Raw genomic sequence first — 23,243 nt, 5'->3', positions numbered from 1 at the left:
GTTAACGGAGTCTGTAACCTGAAGTGTCTATAACCCGAGGTACCACTGTATTGGCAAAAGCTTGATTGCAAAACAAGTTGTTCATGGCATAGTGCAGACATGTCACATCATGAAATGAGGGATAGCTCAGTCGGTAGGGCACGAGACTCTTCATCTCAGGGTTGTGGGTTCGAGCCCCATGTTGGGCGAAATATCCCTGCATTGCAGAGGGGTGGACTAGATGACCCTTGTGGTTCTTTCCAGCTCAACAATTCTATGATTCTATGTTACACCGCTGCTGAAAAAACTGCACTGGCTGCCAATTAGCTACCAGGTGTTGGTACATGTGTACAAAACCCTATGCAGCTTGAGACCAGGATACCTAAAAGATATATAACCAACCAGTCCCTGCATTTGGCAGGATGCAGATTATTATCTCATCAGGAGGTTCGTTCTGTATGATGTCAGAATCAGGCCTTTAGATATGGTGGCATCTCCTCTTTTGAATTCCCTCCCCTGCGCTGTTTATCTTTTCAGCACCTATTAAAGATCTTCCTTTTCCAGCAAGCCTTTTAAGTAGATATTTGCATCCCGGTCCATCTGAACAGAACATGAGAATTGCTTTTATATAAGTTTTGAATGTTAATGTTTTTATTGCCAAATCACTCTGGGGTGTCTTGTGGGAATTTGGGAAGTGATTCATAAATGTAATAAATCATGCTGAAAACTGTTTTTTTCTGTGGCCTTGACAGGAAAGCAGAGTTCTAGATAACCTGTTCATTAAGTGGTTGTCTTGTTCCTGCTCCTGGCACAACTTCTCTGGTCGTGGGTTGCTATTAGTCAGGATGGAGTCCTTTTGACCATGTGCTGCAGTCAAAGTGGCAGATTCAACCTTTGTGTGCTCAGAACATAGTGTTCTCTACAGCCACATCCAAGGTGCAGGTTTTTAAATAGCCCCCTCTGCACCACCCACATAAATACAGCAGCATTTTCTTGCCAGCAGAAGAGAAGCTGTGTTTCCTGTATGCTCGGTGCGCACTTAGGCACATGCTGAAAGCAGGTGTTTGGCAACAGACATCGATCAGGAAGCCCCATATACAAAGTCTGAATATACAAAGTGCTGGGGTGGGGCATGCAGCTTGCAGGAAATAAAATGACAACAACCAGTGGGCTAACCCTTTCCTGCAACACCCGGCTGCTTTTCCCTGTGATGCCAAGAATGTTGGGGAAAGTGAAAGGCGAGGAGAGAGGTAAGCACTGACCATTCTGCCCCTGTTGCTTCTCCTGTTGCTTGTGAGAGCCAGTGTGGTGTAGTGGTTAAGAGCGGTGGACTTGTAATCTGGTGAACCGGGTTCGCGTCTCCGTTCCTCCACATGCAACTCCTGGGTGACCTTGGGCTAGTCACACTTCTTTGAAGTCTCTCAACCCCACTCACCTCACAGAGTGTTTGTTGTGGGGGAGGAAGGGAAAGGAGAATGTTAGCCGCTTTGAGACTCCTTCGGGTAGTGATAAAGTGGGATATCAAATCCAAACTCTTCTTCTTCTTCTTCTCCCCTGCATCTCAGGCTCCCGTTCAGTGGTGCCAGATATATGGGGCACATGGGGCTTCAAGCCCCTCAATATTTTGAGGCAGGGGGCACAGCCCCCCCCCAACGGGTGCTGGCGTACCAGGCAGGAAATTTGGAGGGCAATTTTTGCCCACTGTGATTGCCAGAGTGTCCTGGCAGGTGCCTGCATGTCCCAGAAAGTAGGGCCCGATGGGGGGGGCGGCATCATGTGTGTGATGTCATGCACATGTGACAGCCCCCCCCCGATGTGGGGCCCAACTCGGCACACCTGCCTCTGTTACTGATTTGCAACTGTTTGGTGGCTCCATTATTCTCAGGTTAATTAAGGTTGGGAGATAAGTCTAGTTAGGTTCCCATTTCAATGTGGACCTACCTAATTTGCATTCCCCAAAACAATATGCAATCCCAAACTCTAATACTGTATCCTATGAAATTTACTTCTCCAAATTTCGCAGCGCAGATCTCCAACCAAAAAACTGTGTAAAATGCATGTATTAGGGGAAAGTATGCATAGAGTGTATACATTAGTGCCTATGGGGGGGAGTGCATTCAGACTAATATAACTTTTGCCGTTCACAATACATTTCTTTCTAGCTTAGATGATGGATATGTTCATCATCTGACTTCTTTTTCCCCCTCCTGCTCTGGATTCAGATTACTGGAAGCAGGGAACAAGACAGCGAAATTGTCAAGAATATGAAATATGAGTGCTTTCCCCTCAGGGACTAAACTGCTGGAATAACCTATCCCTCAGCTTCATAATGTTTGTGTGGCAGCTTCATTTTTTTTCTGGGTGAAAAAGCACCAGGAGTAGAGAGTCTCACTGGGAGAAGAAGCAGCGCAAGCAAGAACCATATTTCTAGCTGTATCGAGGCAGCATAAGTGAGATGCCACATGCATAAGTAAACATTAAGCATGGGAAAGGTATCCAGGGAGGAAAGTGGGTGGACTGTCTTACATAAATGTCTGTCGTGTGAGAAAACTGAGAGACAAAGAATCTAACTATGAGATCATTCTGGCAAGAAGCTGCCTTTGATCTGGATGCAGTGAACTTTCTGGAGTCAGAACTTGCCACCAGAAACAGACTGTATTATACGTTGAAATCAACACAAACCATAGTTTGGACCTAGAGAGGGAGGGAGAGAGAGAGAGAGAGAGAGAGAGAGAGAGAGAATGTGTGAGAGAGATATCTATAGAATTTTGTCATGCAAAATTATGTAATACAGTACATACTGTACATGCAGTATAAAACTAGTATTGCATATGTTTTCTTTATCTCAACTGCATTCCAATAGGTTTTACAATGCAAACACTGAAAATATAAATTGTATGGGTGTCCAGCTGCAATTCAGACCAAGTTTGCATACTGCACCCATGTGAAGCTCTGCCTCTCCTGCCTTTTTCATAGCTCTAAACCTCAGTGGAAAAGCACCTGTCTTAACGTTTTTAAGGCAGCTCTTTATGTCTTTATGCCACTTGATCAGTTCATATCTGTTCAAGTCTTGGGTAAATGGAATCATTGTCTCCTATCGGCCACAAAGAGTTATGACCCAGCAACATCTATAGGTCCACGGGTTCGATTCTATTTTTCTCCAAATTAAGAGCACACATGATTTGTCCCATCCCCGGCTTTATTCTGCTTTTGAAAAGGTTGCTAGTTTGTAGATGAGTTCAGTATCAATATTTAAGAACGGTGTTTAGAGAAAAGTACCATACTTTTCCGTGTATTAGACGAGTTTTGTTTTTTTACTCCAAAATAATGTTCGAAATCAGGGGTCATCTTATACACAGGTAGTGCAAAGCGGGGGACGGGCGATTGGTTGCAGCCATGAGCAGGAACCTTTGAGCGGCGATGGGGTGGGTGATTGGTGGCTGCAGCAAGGGGTGCTTGCAATTGGCTGTTGCCGCGGCAGTTGGGTTGGTGATAGGTGGCTGCGGCAAGGGCTGTTGTGGATTGGCTGCCGTTGCGACAATTGGGCGTGCAATTTCCTGCTGCTAGTTGCGAGCGAAAAACAAACCCCTGTGTTGCAATGAGAACCAATCACAGAAATATAGACGCAATACGTAGGCTAATAACTGTTAAATCATATGTAATAGAACAATGATATCATTCAAAAGGTAGAAATACATCTATTGGAGTTCATATACACAATGTAACATACTAGTGGCGCAGAACGTCAATCCATGTGTTCAAGATAGGCGTCAAAGGTCAGTCTCACAATGGTTATTCAAAGGTTTCAACAAAAGACATCTCAAAAGTCTAAAAAGTAAGGTTTTCTCAAATGACTTTTGACACCTATCTTGAAAATAGGGGGTGTGTTATACATGGGGGCGTGTTATACACTGAAAAATACGGTAATTGGTACAGGTGATGTATAGAATCTTTTGGAGGTAATGACTGAGGTTATAACATTAGCAAAAGGAGAGAGTTGGCAGGCGACAGCACAGGCAGTGGTGTGTAAGTAGTGCTAGGGGTTGCACAACTTCTTTTGTAAACACAAAATAATGTTGGATTCAGTTCCCCTGCTATCCTAAGAACAAATGGCAGTTGTGTAAGTGCCCTGATGCCACTGGATAACGCTCCTAATGTTCATTATTGGCATAAAAATAATTCTTATTTTGAAGAAAGGAACACTGTTGGGCAAGGTGAAGACCGGAAGAAGGGAAGGATGAAGATATTGGCTGAGGAAATTGCAGCACTTACCGTATTTTTCGCTCTATAACACGCACCCGACCATAACACGCACGTAGTTTTTAGAGGAGGAAAATCCGTAGGCATGCCACCCGTAGGCATTTCCTCCATAACACGCACAGACATTTCCCCTTACTTTCTAGGAGGAAAAAAGTGAGTGTTATGGTGCAAAAAATACGGTACTTATGATTAGTAGCTTTTGTTCTAAGTGGAATTGTCTCACTGTGTAGACAAGAGACTTCGTTGGATAGTTAGACTGGATAGTTAGACAGGAAAAAAACAGTTTGGAAGTTTGAGAAGAGAGAGATTGGTGTGGGGGAATTATAAACAAAGCAGCTGCCTGAAAAGTGTCTGTACAATTAGAGTATTTCCTTTCAACCTTTCTGTTGGGCCATGTAGTTTTTTTAATGAAGGCTCTTAATATGCACGTCAAATGTTAGAAAGCTAAGAAGAGACAAAGGAAAGGGTATCTGGACACATATATAAGTTGTAGTGCTGTTGAATGATCATTTTGAATATTGGTGTGAGGGGCAATAAGAAAACTCAAGTTAATGTAGTTCCCTCCTGCCCACCCCCACCCCCAGCTCCAACATGTTAAAAACCCCTGTATGAATAATCTAGGATGCTTTTAGATGTTGGAATTCACACACTGCTTAAAGCAGAGATGGGGAAAATTGTCCCTCCCATCACTCTTAGCCATTGGCCATGCTGGCTGGAGCTGATGGAAGTTCAAATACAGCATATCTGGTAGTCCACAGGATCCCTATCACTGGCTCAAAGGTTGCACTGAAAGTAATTCAGTAGCAAAAAACCAAAATAACCAAGAAGGTTATGTATTGTCACCCCTGTTTCACAAAGGCATGCTTTTTTTTGGAGCCAGCACTGTATAGCTCTCGGTGTAAAATGCATCTGAGATCAGACAGAAAAGAGAGGAGGAGAAAGAAATCGCTACTTATTAAAAAGCACAGTGGATTTCTATGTATATAACACGGAAACAGTATTTTCAGTTTTGGTATTTCGTTCCATGTAGTTTTAAGAAGCCTTAAGGGGGGGGGGAACACCCCCTAAATTTCTCTAGCGTACAGGTGAAAAATTATGACAGCAGTAAAAATTTTAACAGCTCAAGCATCCGTCAAAGTGAGGGGACAGATCTCTTCAGGGAGCCAGGTCACTTGTCAGAGTGGTGTGTTCATAGTTGAAACACTGGAGGAATTTCCAGCATTTGTGGATCAAGTTTTGGGACTCAGCAGGGATTCCTGCAGCTCCCGGGAATAAGCTGAGCAGCCTGCTCAACCATACAGAACCATACAAAACATCCAAGGAAGAGGAAAAGGGGCGCCTGATGCCTGCCTCTTTAAAAAGCACCTAGCAGCATGGCGTGCAATTTTAGCACCAAGTTCTTCTGTTTTAAAGCATCTTCGGTATATTGTATTTGATGCGACAAATTACCGTAGCTCCCAAGCATTATAGTTTATTCCCAGGGGCCCCAGCTCCTTCTTAATCACCTGAATGGCGCTGTGGGCACAGCATATTAGTGGGTTACATAAAGTTGGTGGGGACTGCAAACGATTTAGAAAATACAGTGGTGCCTCGCAAGACAAAAATAATCCGTTCCGCGAGTCTCTTCGTCTAGCGGTTTTTTCGTCTTGCGAAGCAACCCTATTAGCGGCTTAGCGGATTAGCGATATTAGCGGTTTAGCGGATTAGCCGCTATTAAAGGCTTAGCGGCTTAGCGGCTAAAAGGCTATTAGCGGCTTAGCGGCTTAGAAAAGGGGGGGGAGTGGAAAAAAATTGGAACACTCGCAAGACGTTTTCGTCTTGCGAAGCAAGCCCATAGGGAAATTCGTCTTGCGAAGCAACTCAAAAATGGAAAACCCTTTCGTCTAGCGGGTTTTCCGTCTTGCGAGGCATTCATCTTGCGGGGCACCACTGTATGCTGAAAACACTCTGAAGCATCTCAGGGAAATGCTCTGCAGCTGAAGCAGCAACATGTAATCCAGTGAAGACAAACACGTACGGGAAAGGGAGGGTGTCAGGAAGACAACTGGCAACCATTTTCATCCAACCAGGCTTAGAATAATTGCTTTTTGTCCTGTTCTAAACATTAGAAAGATATATTCAGGCCACACAATAGGAGGGGAGGAGTATGCTCAAATCATGCTCTACCTGCATCACCTGAGTTTCACGGTATTTGCACCTTTAGCTTTGGTCCCACCTACTTTTGCAGGTTAACAATGGCAGATCTCCACTTTCCCAGGGCACAGCATTTTATAGGTTAAAGGGGGAGTCTGGGCACCTGTTCTAGTTTTTGGAACTGGAGACTGCTACAGGTGCATGGAGGCTTCTATAAATGTGAAGCATTACTAAGGCTAGCACTCTTCCCAAGATTAAATCCTGTTGAATTTGATCATATGAATGAACCAGCTGAAGCTGGAATAAATTAAATGTATCACTTGACAAGTACCACTTCAAACAATTGCAGGAGATGGTCATAATTCACACCACAAATTAAATCCAGGGTGATGTTTTTCTATTTTATTTTATTTTCAATCTGTTTTTGGTCTGTGTTTGAAAATCCTGCAAACTCCATAGAGTATTAACCAGAGTATTTTGGTTAGTCTACAAAAATTCGAAAGCATCTAAAAGCTAGATGCCCATACCATAATATTTCCCTTTCTTATCACATACATTTGTAAGTAATGTCCAGCACAAAAAGTGGGGAGGGAAGTAGCTGACTCAAAAGAATATTGTGCTGGAGTATTGTGTTCTGTTTCAGCTATCATAGGTCATGCAGAACATGAACAAACCGGGGTGTGAAGGCAAGCAGGAAAAATTACTGTGGAAACTTCTTCAGCCCAAGAGCTACAGTCTCTCATGGGCAACCTTCCAGGAGCTTCATATTGGTGGTGAGCAGGACCAGAGGCAAAAGTGGGCAGAGCAACTGATGTAGAGTAGGCCACATTCAGCCTGAGGTTTCTGTGCAAAGGTAAAGGTAAAGGACTCCTGGACGCTTAACTCCAGTCAAAGGCGACTATGGGGTTGCGCCGCTCATCTTGCTTTCAGGCTGAGAGAACTGACGTTTGTTCACAGACAGCTTTCTGGGTCATGTGTCCAACATGACTAAGCTGCTTCTGGCGCAATGGAACACCGTGAAGGAAACCAGAGCACACAGAAACGCCGTTTACCTTCACACTGCAGTGGTACCTATTTATCTACTTGCACTGGTGTGCTTTCCAACTGCTAGGTTGGAAGAAGCTGGGACAGAGCAACAGGAGCTCACCCCATCATGGGGATTCGAACCTCCAACCTTGTGATTGGCAAGCCCAAGAGGCTCAGTGGCTTAGACCACAGCGCCACCCGCGTCCCCAAGCACACATCTTTCTTTGCTCTTATTTAATGCAAGGACAATAACAGTAAGCTGGCTGGCTCTGGATTTGTTGCAGATGCCAGAAAGAGGGAGACTTAACCCATCTATTCTATACATACAATTTAGAGATCCAAGTCACCACTAATGGAAGACTATTTGATTTTTAGACTTGAACATGATAGAAAAAGAAGGAACATTTGTCAAGTTTTTTTTCATTAAATGAAAACATGGTTTACAGATATAGTTTTATTTATTTATTCATTATGCAGGGTTGTTGTTGTTTTATCGTGGGGTATAAATTATATGAAATAAATAAATAAGGCAGTATACACACATTATTATTATTTATCACTTATTTTTGTTTATTAGATTTTAATCTCTCCTTCTGGGCAGCTTCTCCTCACAAAACCCATATAGTGAGCTTTATAAGAAAGTGAGGATTGAACTTTTATCTTCAAAGTTTAGAGCCAACATTTGAACCCAACTGGATTTCAGTGCCTTGGGTTCAAACCTAGGCCGCTGGGTGTCGTATTAGGAAGATAATGTAGTGGTTTGTTAACATCCAAATACAGAATTAATATGTAGCTGTTCCACTGCTGAAATTTTCTGCTTGAATCTGCAGGAAAACCTAGAACTAATTTATTCCTCAAAGTCGAAATCAAAACTAAATATCTCTATATTCATATGATGTTGCTGTCTGACACAAATACAGAAATGCAAATATAATTGCCTTCCAATTACTCCGACTGGGTGTTTGAATTTTGTTGCATCCAATTAGAGCTAGTGTTCAACAGACGTCAAATAAATTGTGATTAAGATAAGGGGGGATGCTGCTGCATATGTTACTAATAATTTCTCAGTTGGTTTTATATCTGCTCTAAGCCATAAGGCAAGGGTCACAATTTCAAACCTGGCACCCTCAAGTGTCCTGGTACCCACAAAGGTTTTCACTGGTGCCACTGGCAGGTTTCCCAAACTCATTTTTCATTAAAAAAAAAAGCAAGTCTCTGTCCCTCCTAGAAAGAAAGTTATGGGACAAAATGTGTGGGTAACTTCTAAGCAATTTATGTGAAATGACGAATGAGTGTGATGTACACACACACACACACACACACATCTGAGGAATGCTCCCAGTTAGATAGCAACACTGTGTGTGTGATCAGTATTCTGTGATCTCCACAATCAAAACATAGCTGACTTCCTGCAGTAAGCATAAATTTGTCAGAGGTGGTTGTCTCGCTCATTTTGTGTGATGCCACGTTCTCCATCGTAGCTATTTTGTGGCTGGCACCCCCACAGCTCTCCCAAAATTTGATATGTGGCCACCGGTCCCAAAATGTTGGCGACCCCTGTTCTAAGGGGTGGTGATTTTTACTCCTGGGGAAACTATTTGTGCAAACAACCCTGTTATATTTTCTTTAGATCAGGTGTTCCCAAATTGATCTGTGGCTCACCAATGTTCCATGAGCTTCATTCAAGTGGTCCATGGCACGTCTGTAAAAATACAGTTAAAAATCATGCAGCACCTAGCACAGCTGTAATGGGCAGAAAAATCCTTAAGTCTTCCACCAAGATCCTCAGCAAATTCCCCATGGAATTTGTTCCTGTGGGGAACAAATTTTGGGGATGACTATTGCTTTGGATCATATTAGAATATTTAGGCCTTGGGTGGGGGGCTGTCGGGGGCTGTCGGTTTAGCCAAGGAAAAAATCTTAGTAGTAGTAGTAGTGGTAGTAGTAGTAGTAGTACTAATAGGGGGCCACTAGGGGGCGCATTGAAAGATGGCTGACAATAACATCTCTCCGACCCACACGAGGTAATTTGGAGGCTATGATGGGGGTAATTAGCCTCCTTAAACCCCCCCCCCCCAGGATTGTGGGGGGGACGGCCCTTGCCTGCTGTGCCCTATACCACCCCCGAATTTGTGGGGGTGGGGGCACTAGGCACAAAGCTCTCCTGTGGGATTTTGGCACTCCTGAACGCCGCCCCTGATTCGCGCCACTAGATGCAGAACTTCAAAGGAAACAATTTGGATGAAAGGAATGCACATGTTTCAAGAAAGAAGGGGGAGTAAAGACTGCTAACAGAAGAGATCTCTGACAAAACAAGATAAGAATAAAACATGAGAAGATACGCCAAGACAAGGTACGGCAAATGACTGATGGGGGAGGGGGGAAAAAACTCTCCCTTCTTTCCCTATGTGATTAAACAAGAATCCCTTCCCCTTATGAGTCAGAAATGTCGTTTTAAGGACTTAAGCTGTGGATTTAAGGCTGTGTGGAGATAAACCTTCGAACCAAAGCACGTTTTAAGAAGAGCGTGGAATGTGTAAGAGCTTGGGAATGACACAGTTAAAAATGCCGTCACCATATTGGGAAGTTCTGTCGGAGGTCTTGAGTCTGGGAGGAGAAAGAGAGAAATAGAGCTGTTTATATATTGTGGGTTAAACTCCTCAGTGGGACTTAAGAGCGACAGCTTTACAAGACTATGATAGAAAGAGTGATGTTATCTATGAAGGAGACGATATATGGAAACCATCTCGATTTGAGGATTGGAAGAACGGAAAATTCACACAGGACTATTATTACTATTGGTGTTTATCGGCTTAAGGAGACTATCAGAAGAGATCATAAAGAAAAAAGAGAAAATATATGAACAAGATGTGATGTGGAAACAGCAAGATAAGATGGGATAGAACTATGAACTTTGCTTGGACTGATTGGGACATTAACACAGCAGCAAGAAGATGATCAGAATCCCCCTTCGGATCTTGAAATATGGGTCCCCCCAACAAAATTTAAAATTCGGCTTTGTAATTCGGAATTTATGTGATATGATTTAATTTGATGTGATTGGCCAGTTAATAAAAAATATTTTAAATTATTATTATTATTATTATTATTATTATTATTATTATTATTATTATTATTATTATTATTTATACCCCACCCATCTGGCTGGGTTTCCCCAGCCACTCTGGGTGACTTCCAACAGAATATTAAAATACAATAACCTATTAAGCATTAAAAGCTTCCCTAAACAGGGCTGCCTTCAGATGTCTTCTAAAAGTCTGGTAGTTGTTTCTCTCTTTGACATCTGGTGGGAGGGCGTTCCACAGGGCCGGTGCCACTACCGAGAAGGCCCTCTCCCTGGTTCCCTGTAACTTGGCTTCTCGCAGCGAGGGAACTGCCAGAAAGCCCTTGGCGCTGGACCTCAGTGTCCGGGCAGAACAATGGGGGTGGAGATGCTCCTTCAGGTATACAGTGGTACCTCTGGTTATGTACTTAATTCATTCTGGAGGTCCGTTCTTAACCTGAAACTGTTCTTAACCTGAAGCACCGCTTTAGCTAATGGGGCCTCCCGCTGCCACTGCACGATTTCTGTTCTCATCCTGAAGCAAAGTTATTAACCCGAGGTACTATTTCTGGGTTAGCGGATCCTGTAACCTGAAGCATCTGTAACCTGAAGTGTATGTAAGCCGAGGTACCACTGTACTGGACCGAAGCCGTTTAGGGCTTTAAAGGTCAGCACAACACTTTGAATTGTGCTCGGAAACGTACCACTTAGGTAGTATAAGAGACACAAATGCCCTGAGATCTATGGGTACAGGGTGGTATACAAATTTAATAAATAAACAAACAGCTAGTAGTAGTAATGGCTATGTTCTGCCCCAACTATTGGAGATATTGTGCCTCTGAATGTCAGTTTCTGGGAATCACAAGTGGGGGGAAAGCTGTTGCTTGTTAGCTTCCCATGGGCATCTGGTTGGTCACTGTGAGACCAGGATACTGATTAGATGGGCCATTGGCCTGATCCAGCAGGGTTGATGCTATGTTATGAGGCCACAGGACAATGTGATGGCTGTGGTATGATCACAGCACAGTCATATTCCATGCCAGTCAAAGTGAATAGATGATTTGATGGCCACACCAAAAGTCCCTACTGGCTGCATCCAGACATTATGTCAATATCTGAGAAGCCATGGCCTAGGGACTTGTTGACTCAGTCAGGTTTTAGAGGTTATTATCTAACAGCTGTTACCGTGTAGGGACAAGCCCTGAAACTTCACAAGTCTTTGTCAACTCTTCTTGGTTATTCACAGCTTCCCGTGTTGCTGTGCAAATGTGAACTTTCTTTTCTGGTTTATACATGATCATTTGGCCAGAACTAAGAGGGGTGATGCAAGAGTATTAAGGGGTTATAATAAATAATACGTGGGTGGCGCTGTGGGTTAAACCACAGAGCCTAGGACTTGCCGATCAGAAGGTCGGGGGTTCGAATCCTCGCAATGGGGTGAGCTCTTGTTGCTTGGTTCCTGCTCCTGCCAACCTAGCAGTTCGAAAGCACGTCAAAGTGCAAGTAGATAAATAGGTACCACTCCAGCGGGAAGCTAAACGGCATTTCCGTGCGCTGCTCTGGTTCGCCAGAAGCGGCTTAGTCATGCTGGCCACATGACCTGGAAGCTGTACGCCGGCTCCCTCAGCCAGTAAAGCGAGATGAGCGCTGCAACCCCAGAGTCGGCCACGACTGGACCTAATTTACCTTTAATAAATAATAATAATATTTTTTTTATTTATACCCCACCCTTCCCAGCCAAGACCGGGCTCAGGGTGGCTAACACCAGGTATAAAAACAATTGATTAAAATACAACTTAAAAACAAGATTAAAATACAACATTAAAATGCAGCCTCGTTTCAGTTAAAGTGAGTTCAGAGTTTCATTTTTTTACAGTGATGTAAAATCTTTTCATTTTTTACAGCCTCGTCATTTAAGGCATTTTATAAATCATAGGTATCCTAAGAGCAGCATCATGCATTGTTTATAAACGAGATTGTTATTCTCTTGATAATAACAAACATATCTTAATATGCTCATTTTGAAGTTTTCATCTGTTTTTAGTTTATTGTAGATTTGAATTATTATTTTGTAATTTTGTAATTTCTTTAGTTGTTAATTTGAATGCATGAAGGGTTTTTTGAAAACCACCCTGAGGTTCTATTTACAATCAAGTAGTAATTGCATATAGAGCATACCTGCATACATATTAGAGAAAAAATACCTATTCTGAAAGATGACTCTACATATGATCTCTGTTAATCCAGATGGGAATAGCCTTCTATGCAACTGTCTCAAGGCGATGAAAACAGCAAAAACAACAACAGTTAACTGATATATTTAAAACAATAAAACCGTACAAAATAGCCACTCCTGGCCAAGAACCAGATGGGAAATTCCCCCTGACCTCATGCTTTACCAACTGAGCTACCAAGGTGGATAGTAATAATATTGCATTTTATGTTCACATTTTTATCTTAACATTTAGTGTTGTATTTAATTTCTGCTGGGTTTTTTTGGATAGATTTTTGTTCTGGGACAGTCTATAAGCAAACAATCCACCAGAACACGGCAGGAGCAACTGTATGCCTGCAAGTCATATACTGTATGTAATCCAGTCTTAAATCAAAGTCTGAGCTCTCCATGGTCCTGATTCTTGGTTGCCTAATCTATACTTCCTACACCTGCCCACAACACCCCTTTGGGCTCTTGCTGGAATGCTATATGGTGCTTTAAACTTGAAATGTAATGTGTTCCATGCGTGTTCTGAAGCATACATTAGAGGCATTCCTAACACTCCTTTTGAACATGTAATATGTTTTTAATCAAAGCGTTTGGGGAAATTGAGTTATTGAGTAGTACACTGGCATGAAGCTGCACAATTCATTTTGGAAAGGAAGTGTTTGGATAAATCGTGGGTGTGTTGCATTTTCAGTTGTTGGAGTATTTTCCTGGCTTGCTACGTGCCACATAATTAATGCAGTATTTTAATAACTAATTTATAAAGCCAAACATGAGCAAAAATATTTTGTCTTTCTAATGTGGCTTTGCTCTCCACCAGTGAGCTAGATAAACAAACTACAGCTTCTTTGGAGGAAGCCATGACTGTTTAAAGTAGCATCATGGTGCTTTAAATATGTGGTGTGTGACTGTGGCCTTATCTGGCAAATAACAAAGCAAGCAAGGAAGGAGAGTTTCGCCCATGTGGATGTGAACTAGTGCAAATGTGCTCATTTTTCTCTGAAAATGAGCACAGATTAGCAGTAATGGTTCTGTAAATGAGAAAAGGAAGGCTATCTTCACTTCATCATACTTGAGCCCATCGTCAAACACCTGATACTTTTTAGCATCCTGTATTTCCATTTCTCTGTGCTGACAGAATATTCTGATAAAGAAGCGGAGGTGTTTAATTCAGTGCGGGGGATGTTTCATATGTTACTTCTAGCAGGCATATTTTGCTTAATAATCAAGCGAAAGGGTATCCAGTTGTTTACATGTTTGTTTGTGTGCATGCATCATTTAAATTGGAGTCTTTTTTAAAAAAGCCCAGTTATTAAAAAGTGAGTGCAGTGTTCCTTTGTGTAAGAACAAAGACAAAGAAACAACTGCGCCACACAGTCGTGCAGATATCATCAGGTCCACCACGAGCAGAAATGGAAATGAATTGAAATAATTACATTCCGACCCTGGTGACTCTGGTGTGTCTCAAAGGCTATCAAGTCCAACCTCCCTGGCTGATGCAGGAAATCAACTGAGACACAAAAGAGTTCAGTCTGGGAAATCTTGATGCTGGGTGAATGTTCTTATGAAACAGATCTGCTCCTCTTTTCGCCAAGCAGGAGAACATTCCAGGGTGTTCACAGGGTCAGTTTCCTTGTAATGGGAGAACACTAGAGATTCGCATTGTCTTGCCATATCTGTTGCTGTGCAGGTTTCCAAGCAGAGCACAGAATCATAAAATCATAGAGTTGGAAGGGACCACAAGGACCATCTAGTTCAGGGGTGCCCAAACTAAGGCCCACAGGCAGGATAAGGCCCAAGGGACTCGTTTATCCAGCTCGCGGCAACCCCCGCCGCCCGCTCTTACCAGCACTGCATTGCGCGGCTGCCCACTTCCAGGTCGGAGGAGCACCAGTAACAGCTTGTGCACATGCGCAAGCATTATTTGCACATGCGATATTTCCGGTGCACATCCGGGTCGGAGGAGGCCTGTGCACATGCACACAAGCTATTTCTGGTGCTCCTCTGACCCGGAAGTGTGCAGGAAATAGCATGTGTGAACGCGTATGGGCATGCGCTCCCCTGCCCTCTGGCCCACTGCACAATCAGTGCTGGAGACACCGACCTGAGGCAATGCATTTGTACATTGGTAAAACTTGATTGTTGCCAGAAATTGTAAGATGTTCATTTTCCCCATATGCAGTAAAACAGGCTTCCTCAAACTCAGCCCACCAGCTGTTTTTGGCCTACAACTCCCATGAGCCATAACTAGCAGGACCGGTGGTCAGAGATGATGGGAATTGTAGTTCAAAACATCTGGAGGGCTGAGGTTGAGGAAGCCTACAGTAAAGCCACAAAAATACTATGGTATCAGACATCCCTGGGAAGAGAGTTTGACTGTTAAACCACTTTGGGAATTGTAGCTCTATGTGAGGAAGGGAAAGTCCCTATGCTCCTTTAACCAACATAACACTCAGCTTTTTTAACCAACCCAGGGTTTTTAGAAGCAATTTTACTCCTAAAGCAGGCAATATACTTGCTGATGATGCTTAAGGTTCCATATAGCACTTTTGTCCCAGTTTCAGCCAAATCCAGCTAAAACTTCTGATTGTGGCCTAATTTAGATTTGAAGGCTGAGACACCCAAAGGATAATAACAGCCTTTAAGGAAAATTGCAGCTTTTCTACCTAAAGTCCATGATCACCAGTCAGCTGTCTGGTGATAGACCCATTCACAATACTCAAGGTAGTCAAAAATCATAACATATAGTGCCTGTGCTATCTGCTCATTTGACCTCTTCATTCTTCATAGGAAAGCGGAATTGGGGAGGGAGGTAATTTTGAAATTTTTGAAGGGACTTTCCAGCTACTATCAAGCTTTGTTGTTTAGTTGTTTAGTCGTGTCCGATTCTTTGTGACCCCATGGACCAGAGCACGCCAGGCACTCCTATCTTCCACTGCCTCCTGCAGTTGGGTCAGACTCATGTTTGTAGCTTCAAGAACACTGTCCAACCATCTCGTCCTCTGTCGTCCCCTTCTCCTTGTGCCCTCCATCTTTCCCAACATCAGGGTCTTTTCCAGGGAGTCTTCTCTTCTCATGAGGTGGCCAAAGTATTGGAGTCTCAGCTTCACAATCTGTCCTTCCAGTGAGCACTCAGGGCTGATTTCCTTAAGAATGGATACGTTTGATCTTCTTGCAGTCCATGGGACTCTCAAGAGTCTCCTCCAGCACTATAATTCAAAAGCATCAATTCTTCAGTGATCAGCCTTCTTTTTGGACAATCAAGCTAGTTCTCCCAATTAAATGGACTGCTTCTAAGAAGATAGAGGGCAATCAAGGTGCTGCAACAAAACACAACCCCTGCCTTGCACCGGCATAAAAATGATTTACTTAATTATATTTACATCCTGTCTTTCGTCCAAGGAGCTCCATGTGGTTCATGGTTCTCTCTTTTCTTTTCTTTTCTTTTCTTTTCTTTTCTTTTCTTTTCTCATCCTCACAACAACCCTATGAGGTAGGTTAGACTGAGAGACAATGACTGGTCCAAGCTCACACAGTGAGCTTTGTGGTCCATTGGGGATTTGAACCCTGGTCTCCCAGCTCCTAGTCCAACACACTAACCACAACACCACAGTGGCTCTATGCTTCATTACCCACCAAAAATAATGAAGATACAAATTACCAGAATAAAACTGAGTGTAATAATATAAGTTGTGGTACTCTCTTGAGTATCTAATTCCTATATTAATCTAGGGATTTGTTTATTTTTGGCTAACAACACAGAACTCAAATACACTTTGCTTAGCATATTACACACCCACATGAACATTGCTGTAATTAATGGAGCACAGGAACCTTGCCAAGAGAGACCGCAGACAGGAGCTCAAAGGAAACTCCTAACACTCTTCAATGTACAGAACAAAGACATCACGTTGCAATAAGGGATGTGCTTTTTGGTGAATATTATCTACTGCCTTGTTAGTTTAGCAAAAGCGTAGGAGGCAATGACTTACCGTAGATCAAACTCTGGGAAAGTAAAGGGAGCCTAGCACTCTGTCCTCCCCAAATTACAGACTTTCAGGGTGACAAAATGTAAGATAAACTGTAACTGTCTCAGTATCATTATGCTCTCTTCTCTACCAACAAGGGCCTCAGTTTTGTAAAGTCCCATGTCAGTTTCTAATCTCAAAGTTGAGGACTTGGGACACTGTGTTCCATTTCTAGGAAAAGGGGGAGAAAGAAAAATCTTATTTTCTTTGCGGATCCCAAGTTCTCCTTATGCTGGGGAGGAGACAAAAAATGGCCAGCAAGCATTTGGAAGCCGCCGAGATAAAAAGAAGCAGCAATTCCAGGAGGAGCAACTATGTCCCATGATATAAATGACAGTATACCAAGCAACTGTACTAGATTGAAGCAGATTTATAGCACAAACTTGACCTAAATCCAAATGCTCTGATTGAATTGAAGACAAAGGCTGAAAATCTAAAGTTACTAGGAGTGAACTGAAACAAATGTCTGCACATAGTTTTGATTGATCTGAAAGAGTCTGGTCGCCTCTGACTGATTGCTTGATTTTCACATTTATATGCTGTTATTTTGGCCCCACCAGATATTTAAATCAACAAAAAATAACCACAGCAAGCAGCTTCAACAATAAATATAGGTAAATATATAACTGTTGCCAAATATCCAAAGAAATGGGGGGGGGGATGTTTTCTTCTCCTTAAAGTGCACAAGCCTAGCAAGTCTGCCTCAAGAGACAATTCACAGTAGAAAAGATACTGCTGCTTATAGCCATCTACTTTACTTTAGGTACTACAGGTATGCCACCACATTCAGATGCATAGAACACAGGAAGTTACCCTGTACTGTGTCAAACCATTGGTTCATCTCGCTGACTGTTGTCTGATTTAGGGGTATCCGACACAGTGCCTTCCAGATGTTGTTGGACTACAACTCACATCAGCCCCAGCCTCATTCAGAGGTGATGGCGGTTATAGTCACAAAACATCTGGAGAGAACCAGATGTTCTCTCCTGGTCTAATCTGACCAACAGAGGTTCTCCAGGATTTCAGATGAGTCCCATCCCTACCTGGAAAAGCCAGGGATCAAACCAGGGAGGCCTTTTGCACAACTGCTAACTGTGTGAGGGAGTACACACCGTTAGGGCTTTTAGAACCCCTCTTGGGGGAACTATGGGGTCTGTTTTTGTTTTGTTTTAAATTATAGTGGAATGGATGAGTGCAGGGGATAATGCCGTTCCACCTACCCTCCAAATAGTGTATGTGACCTCCAGCCCATTCTTCCTAGAAGGATGGAAAAGACCAGCAGGTAACTTACCATACTTTTCCGTCTAATAGACGCCCCCATATATAAGACCCCCCCCTATTTTGGGGGGCTCAGTTTTAAGAAAATGAGGGGAGATGGCCCAAAGTTGTGGAGCCTCTCCCCCCATGTAGCTGTGGGCAGGAAACACTCCCTAGATCGTTTCCTGTGCTCAACAGCATTGAGGGAAGTTGCGCTCCAGCCAGCCAGCTGCCGCTGTGCGCGGGAAACGATTCAGGGAGTGCTTCCCACGTGCAGCGGCATCGGGGGAAGCTGCGCGCCGCCAGCCAGTGCCTCCAGATCACTCCTGTCACACAGCAGCATCTTCCCCCCCCCCCATGCTACTATCAGTGTATTGGACGACCCCAGTTTTTTTACATGATTTTTGTGTCAAAAAGCCTCATCCAATGCACAGAAAAATACAGTAATAAAATGGGAAGAAACAGTACGAGCAGTTTAGATAAATGTGTCATTTAAAGTCATTTAAAGTTAATCTCTAAATCTCTAAGAATAGGAGGAGATGGATCCCAGTAAGTCAACCATCCACAAATGAATGACTAGACTAGAGCCTCTCAGATCTTGTTGGTGCTACCCAGCTCCAATTTACAGCTCACCCATGAACTCACTGGGTGCCATTGGGCAAACCACACTTTTTCAGACCCAGCCACCAATCTGCGAAATGGAGATAATACCCTTTGCAGGGCTGTTGTAACAAATACTAGATCAAGTTTATGAAGCACTCAAGAACGTTACATGGATGATTATGATGATTCCTATCTGTTACTGAGATCACATCTAAAGATGACGACTATGATTTATTAAATGTGTATACTGCCCTGTTCCCACAGGTTTCAGGGTGGTTCACAACATAAAATCACAAAATAAAATCACAAAAGACATAAATAAAGATTCTTGTGTTAAAATGGCTTCCCTTTCCCTTTTGCCTGTTCCTCTGTGCTGCTCAGAAGTCTTGCCCATGTGACTTTCCCCTGTTGTTTTTGTCTTCCAGGTTTTGGCATGACCACACCGGCCACTGTCACAGGCAAGCTTTTCCTCATATTCTATGGCCTTATAGGCTGTGCAGGGACCATTTTGTTCTTCAACTTGTTCCTGGAGCGCTTGATCACCATCATAGCCTATGTCATGAAGTCCTGCCGCGAGAGGCAACTGAGGCGGAGGGGGGGCCTTGCCCAAGACAGCCATCACACTCCTGGGACCGCCGAAGTGGACAGCTTGGCAGGATGGAAGCCATCTGTATATTACGTCATGCTTATATTGTGCATTGCGTCCATCATTGTTTCCTGTTGTGCCTCTGCTCTGTACTCTCCCATGGAAGGGTGGACATATTTGGACTCGCTTTATTTTTGCTTTGTGGCCTTCAGCACCATTGGCTTTGGCGACCTGGTGAGTGGCCAGAACACCCACTATGAGAACCGAGGCCTTTACCAATTTGGCAATTTCCTGTTCGTACTCATGGGGGTTTGTTGCATCTACTCCCTCTTTAACGTGATCTCCATTGTCATCAAACAGTCTGTGAATTGGATATTAAGGAAACTGGACAGCACGTGCCATAGGTGCCAAAGAAAACTCTTCCGGTCGCGAAGGAATGTTGTGGTGCCGGGAGTTGCCCGGAACCAACGCAACATATCCATCGAGTCGGATGGTGTCCTCGAGAGCGAGGCAGATGGGCGCAGGCTGTCCGGCGAGATGATCTCGATGAAAGACCTCTTAGCGTCTAACAAAGTGTCACTAGCCATCATGCAAAAACAGTTGTCCGACAGTGCCAATGGCTGCCCCAGAGCAAGCATCGCTTCTAGACAAAACGGTTTTGCTGGCGGCGTAGGCGCTTTGGGCATTATGAACAACAGGCTGGCAGAGACCAGTACGGATAGAGACATCCACGCTGGGAGGGGATCACTGGGTAACAGATAATGAAGGGTCAAAAGTCATCACAGAGACAGAACTAACTGAGTGGGCCACCTCTTGAGAAGAGGTGCCTTTAGTGTTGTTGCTGGCAGTTTGGACCTCTTGCATTTTGCACTGTGCCACCAATCCACCCTTGCCCTGCAGACCCTGCCAAAGAACATCCCAGTGGTGTCATGTAGTGTAGCTGCAATTAACAAGCTTCTTCAGCATGTATTTAAGTTTAGGTCTGAGTTAGGAGCAAGGGGAAATGGAGAGAAAACATGCAGATGCGTTGCTCCCTTTGTTTTGGCTGGCACCTCAGTCCTGTAAATGCTCAGAAGAGCAAGCAGTTTAAGTTGCAGTAGTAGTCCCAATCCAGAGATGTTGTGCACCAGAAAGTGCGGTACAAGAACAACTGTGTGTGTCGGAAGGTGCAGGAAGCAACCGCTTAGGTGGATAGCTGAATAGCCCAGCAGTGACTCATCTGTGGTTTTCAGATGCTGTTGGACTCCAATTCCCATCAGCCCCAGCTGATCCCTGTGGTCAGGAATGATGGGAGTTGTAGTCCATCAACATCTGGAGAACACCAGGTTAGGGCTCTCCCCCCCCCTGAAATAGCCACTTGCCTTTGATTTCACTAGTGAACAGTCATTCGCTACTGGGTCCAAGAGTGACTAGCCCACCTGAGTCGTGTGCTCCATTTGGAGATGGAAAGTGGATCTCTTCTCCCTCAGCTGCCCAGACCTTTTATCTTTCTGCATGCATTGGAATCCTACACTGTGTGGCATGTGCGGAAGACATAATCTGGAGATCTGCATGCAGTGGTATCATGTGTGGGTCTGTGTGCAAAAAAAAGAAGTTTTATTGCACATTTTAGGATCAGTGCTATTTTTCTAGAAAAAGAGGTGCCAGAACTCACCATTATCACATCCCTCGTTCTCTTAGAATGGCAATGGTGCCCACCTGAGAGGTGGCAGAACTGAGTTCTGGCTGGAAAAAAAAGCCCTCTTTAGGATCACATGTATCTGATAGCAAAACTTTGCCTCACAAGGAAAAATATTCTACCACTGAGAGCCAGTGTGGTGTAGTGGTTAAGAGCAATAGACTCGTAATCTGGGGAACCGGGTTCGCGTCTCCGCTCCTCCACATGCAGCTGCTGGGTGACCTTGGGCTAGTCACACTTCAGAGAAGTCTCTCAGCCTCACTCACCTCACAGAGTGTTTGTTGTGGAGGAGGAAAGGAAAGGAGAATGTTAGCCGCTTTGAGACTCCTTCGGGTAGTGATGAGGCGGGATATCAAATCCAAACTCTTCTTCTTCTTCATAAAACACACTAGATTAAATTTAAGTTTAATCCCGTAGAGTCACCAGGCACCCAGGTTTTAAAATGCAAGTGCTCCTATTATGAAACTTGATCCATAGCTGCTATCACTACCATCAATAGATCTCTGCAAAAAGGTGACTTTCCCAAAATCTACAACAGGGGTGGTAAAATGGAAAAGCATGGAAATGATCAAGAACAAACACATGTCAAAATAATTTCATAGACTTGCTGTTTACAGTCAAGCCAAAATATAATGTGCCGCTAGGAAGGAACAGGAGAAATGTAACACTGAGATTTTATTATCTAGGCTGTAGCTTTATAACTTTATAAGACCATGAGTTTGGGAAACAGAAAAGTTTCAGTTTGGAGAGGAGATGCTAGCAGAGGTCATTTGGGAACCGTATTAAGGCCTGCTTTATGAAAACATTTTTATTAATAACCACAGGAAGAACGTGGGAGTGTGCTGTTGCAACCTGAACATGACCCTAACTTAGAAGGTACTGTAATTCTCCAAAGGACTGAGAAATTACGTGGGACTAATTGGATGGCCTCATGAACTGAAATGATAGAAATGGAACGAAAATGGGCATTGCAAAATGTAAGGCCATGTATTTGGAAGCAAACAATAAAAGATGTTTGTTACCTGCCGATTAGTAGTTGAAAACAACCCGCAGAGAAAATGATTTCAGGATATTGGTTGATCACAAAATGGCAATCAGCCACCAACACGACACAGCTGCAAGAATGGCAAGTATAATCCTTAGAAGTATTAGGTGGGGGGGGGAATAGTAGTATAGAGCACTTTTAGTATAAAGCCTTGATTTTGTTTTCCTCTGTGAGGAATACAACCTATCCATTAAAACAGTTAAAACTTTCTTCTTCTTCTTCTTCATACCCCACCCATTTGGCTGGGTTGCCGTAGCCACTCTGCGTGGCTTCCAGCATATACAAAAACATAATAAAGCATTGAACATTAAAAACTTCCCTATACAGGGAAGCCTTCAGGTGTCTTCTAAAGGCTGTATAGTTACTTATCTCCTTGGCATCTGATGGGAGGGTGTTCCACAGGGCAGGCGCCACCACCGAGAAGGCCCTCTGGCTGGTTCCCTATAACCTCACTTCTCACAGGAAGGGAACCACCAGAAGGCCCTCGGAGGAGGACCTCAGTGTCCGGGCTGAACAATGGGGGTGGAGATGCTCCTTCAGGAATACTGTTATTACAGCAATCAGGAGTAACATCGAAAACCCCTCTGCTCACAAAAATGGGTTGGCTTAAGCATCTGGGAAACTGCAACAGGTAAACCAAGCTGTGTGCATACACTGTACAGTGGTACCTCAGGTTAAGTACTTAATTCGTTCCGGAGGTCCGTACTTAACCTGAAACTGTTCTTAACCTGAAGCGCCACTTTAGCTAATGGGGCCTCCTGCTGCCGCTGTGCCGCCGGATCATGATTTCTGTTCTCATCCTGAAGCAAAGTTCTTAACCTGAAGCACTATTTCTGGGTTAGCGGAGTCTGTAACCTGAAGCGTATGTAACCTGAAGCGTATGTAACCCGAGGTACCACTGTAATGCGAGCTCTTTGAGGCCTTTGGGTTGTGCCATACAGTAAATGGTTAACAACAAATGAATTTGATTTGGCACGGATTCCAGTGACAACTTCTCAAGGGTTTATCACAAGTGTCCTTGGACATGAAATGCTTTGGCAAGTTCCTTTTTAGCATTCATGTAACTTCATCCCCAACTTGGTTCACATATCTTGGTGATGATAATGACAGGGTTTTGATTAGGAAAGATGGAAACTCCTAATTCTGCTAAATGAAACTACCCAAGTGCTCATTATGAACAGGTGGGGACCTAAATGAGAATGGTTTTAATGGTGAGAGAAAGACAGGAACAGGAAATTGGTTGGATCAATAATGGCTGGAGGACATTAGAGAACAGAGATATTAAATAGAAAAGAAGTGGTTGCGGGGGAAATCAGAGCCACATTCATTTACTCCTGTGCAAAGCTATTAAAACTGATGAAGT

The 23,243-nt window shown here is 43.5% G+C and overlaps 1 protein-coding gene across 1 annotated transcript in view; it reads left to right on the top strand.

Moving 5' to 3' along the window:
* KCNK13 (potassium two pore domain channel subfamily K member 13) overlaps positions 1–21,864 on the top strand; it is a 69,568-nt gene extending 47,704 nt beyond the window's left edge. Inside the window, exon 2 of the mRNA XM_081173963.1 lies at positions 18,997–21,864. Coding sequence (XP_081030089.1) covers positions 18,997–19,919 — 923 coding nt within the window. The 3' untranslated portion in view covers positions 19,920–21,864. The remainder of the gene's footprint in view (positions 1–18,996) is intronic.
* Positions 21,865–23,243: the final 1,379 nt, after the last annotated feature.

Source organism: Podarcis bocagei, assembly GCF_964188305.1.
Source record: "Podarcis bocagei genome assembly, chromosome: 1".
In the NCBI taxonomy this organism is placed as follows: Eukaryota; Metazoa; Chordata; class Lepidosauria; order Squamata; family Lacertidae; genus Podarcis; species Podarcis bocagei.
This window is presented reverse-complemented; position numbering and strand designations above follow the sequence as displayed.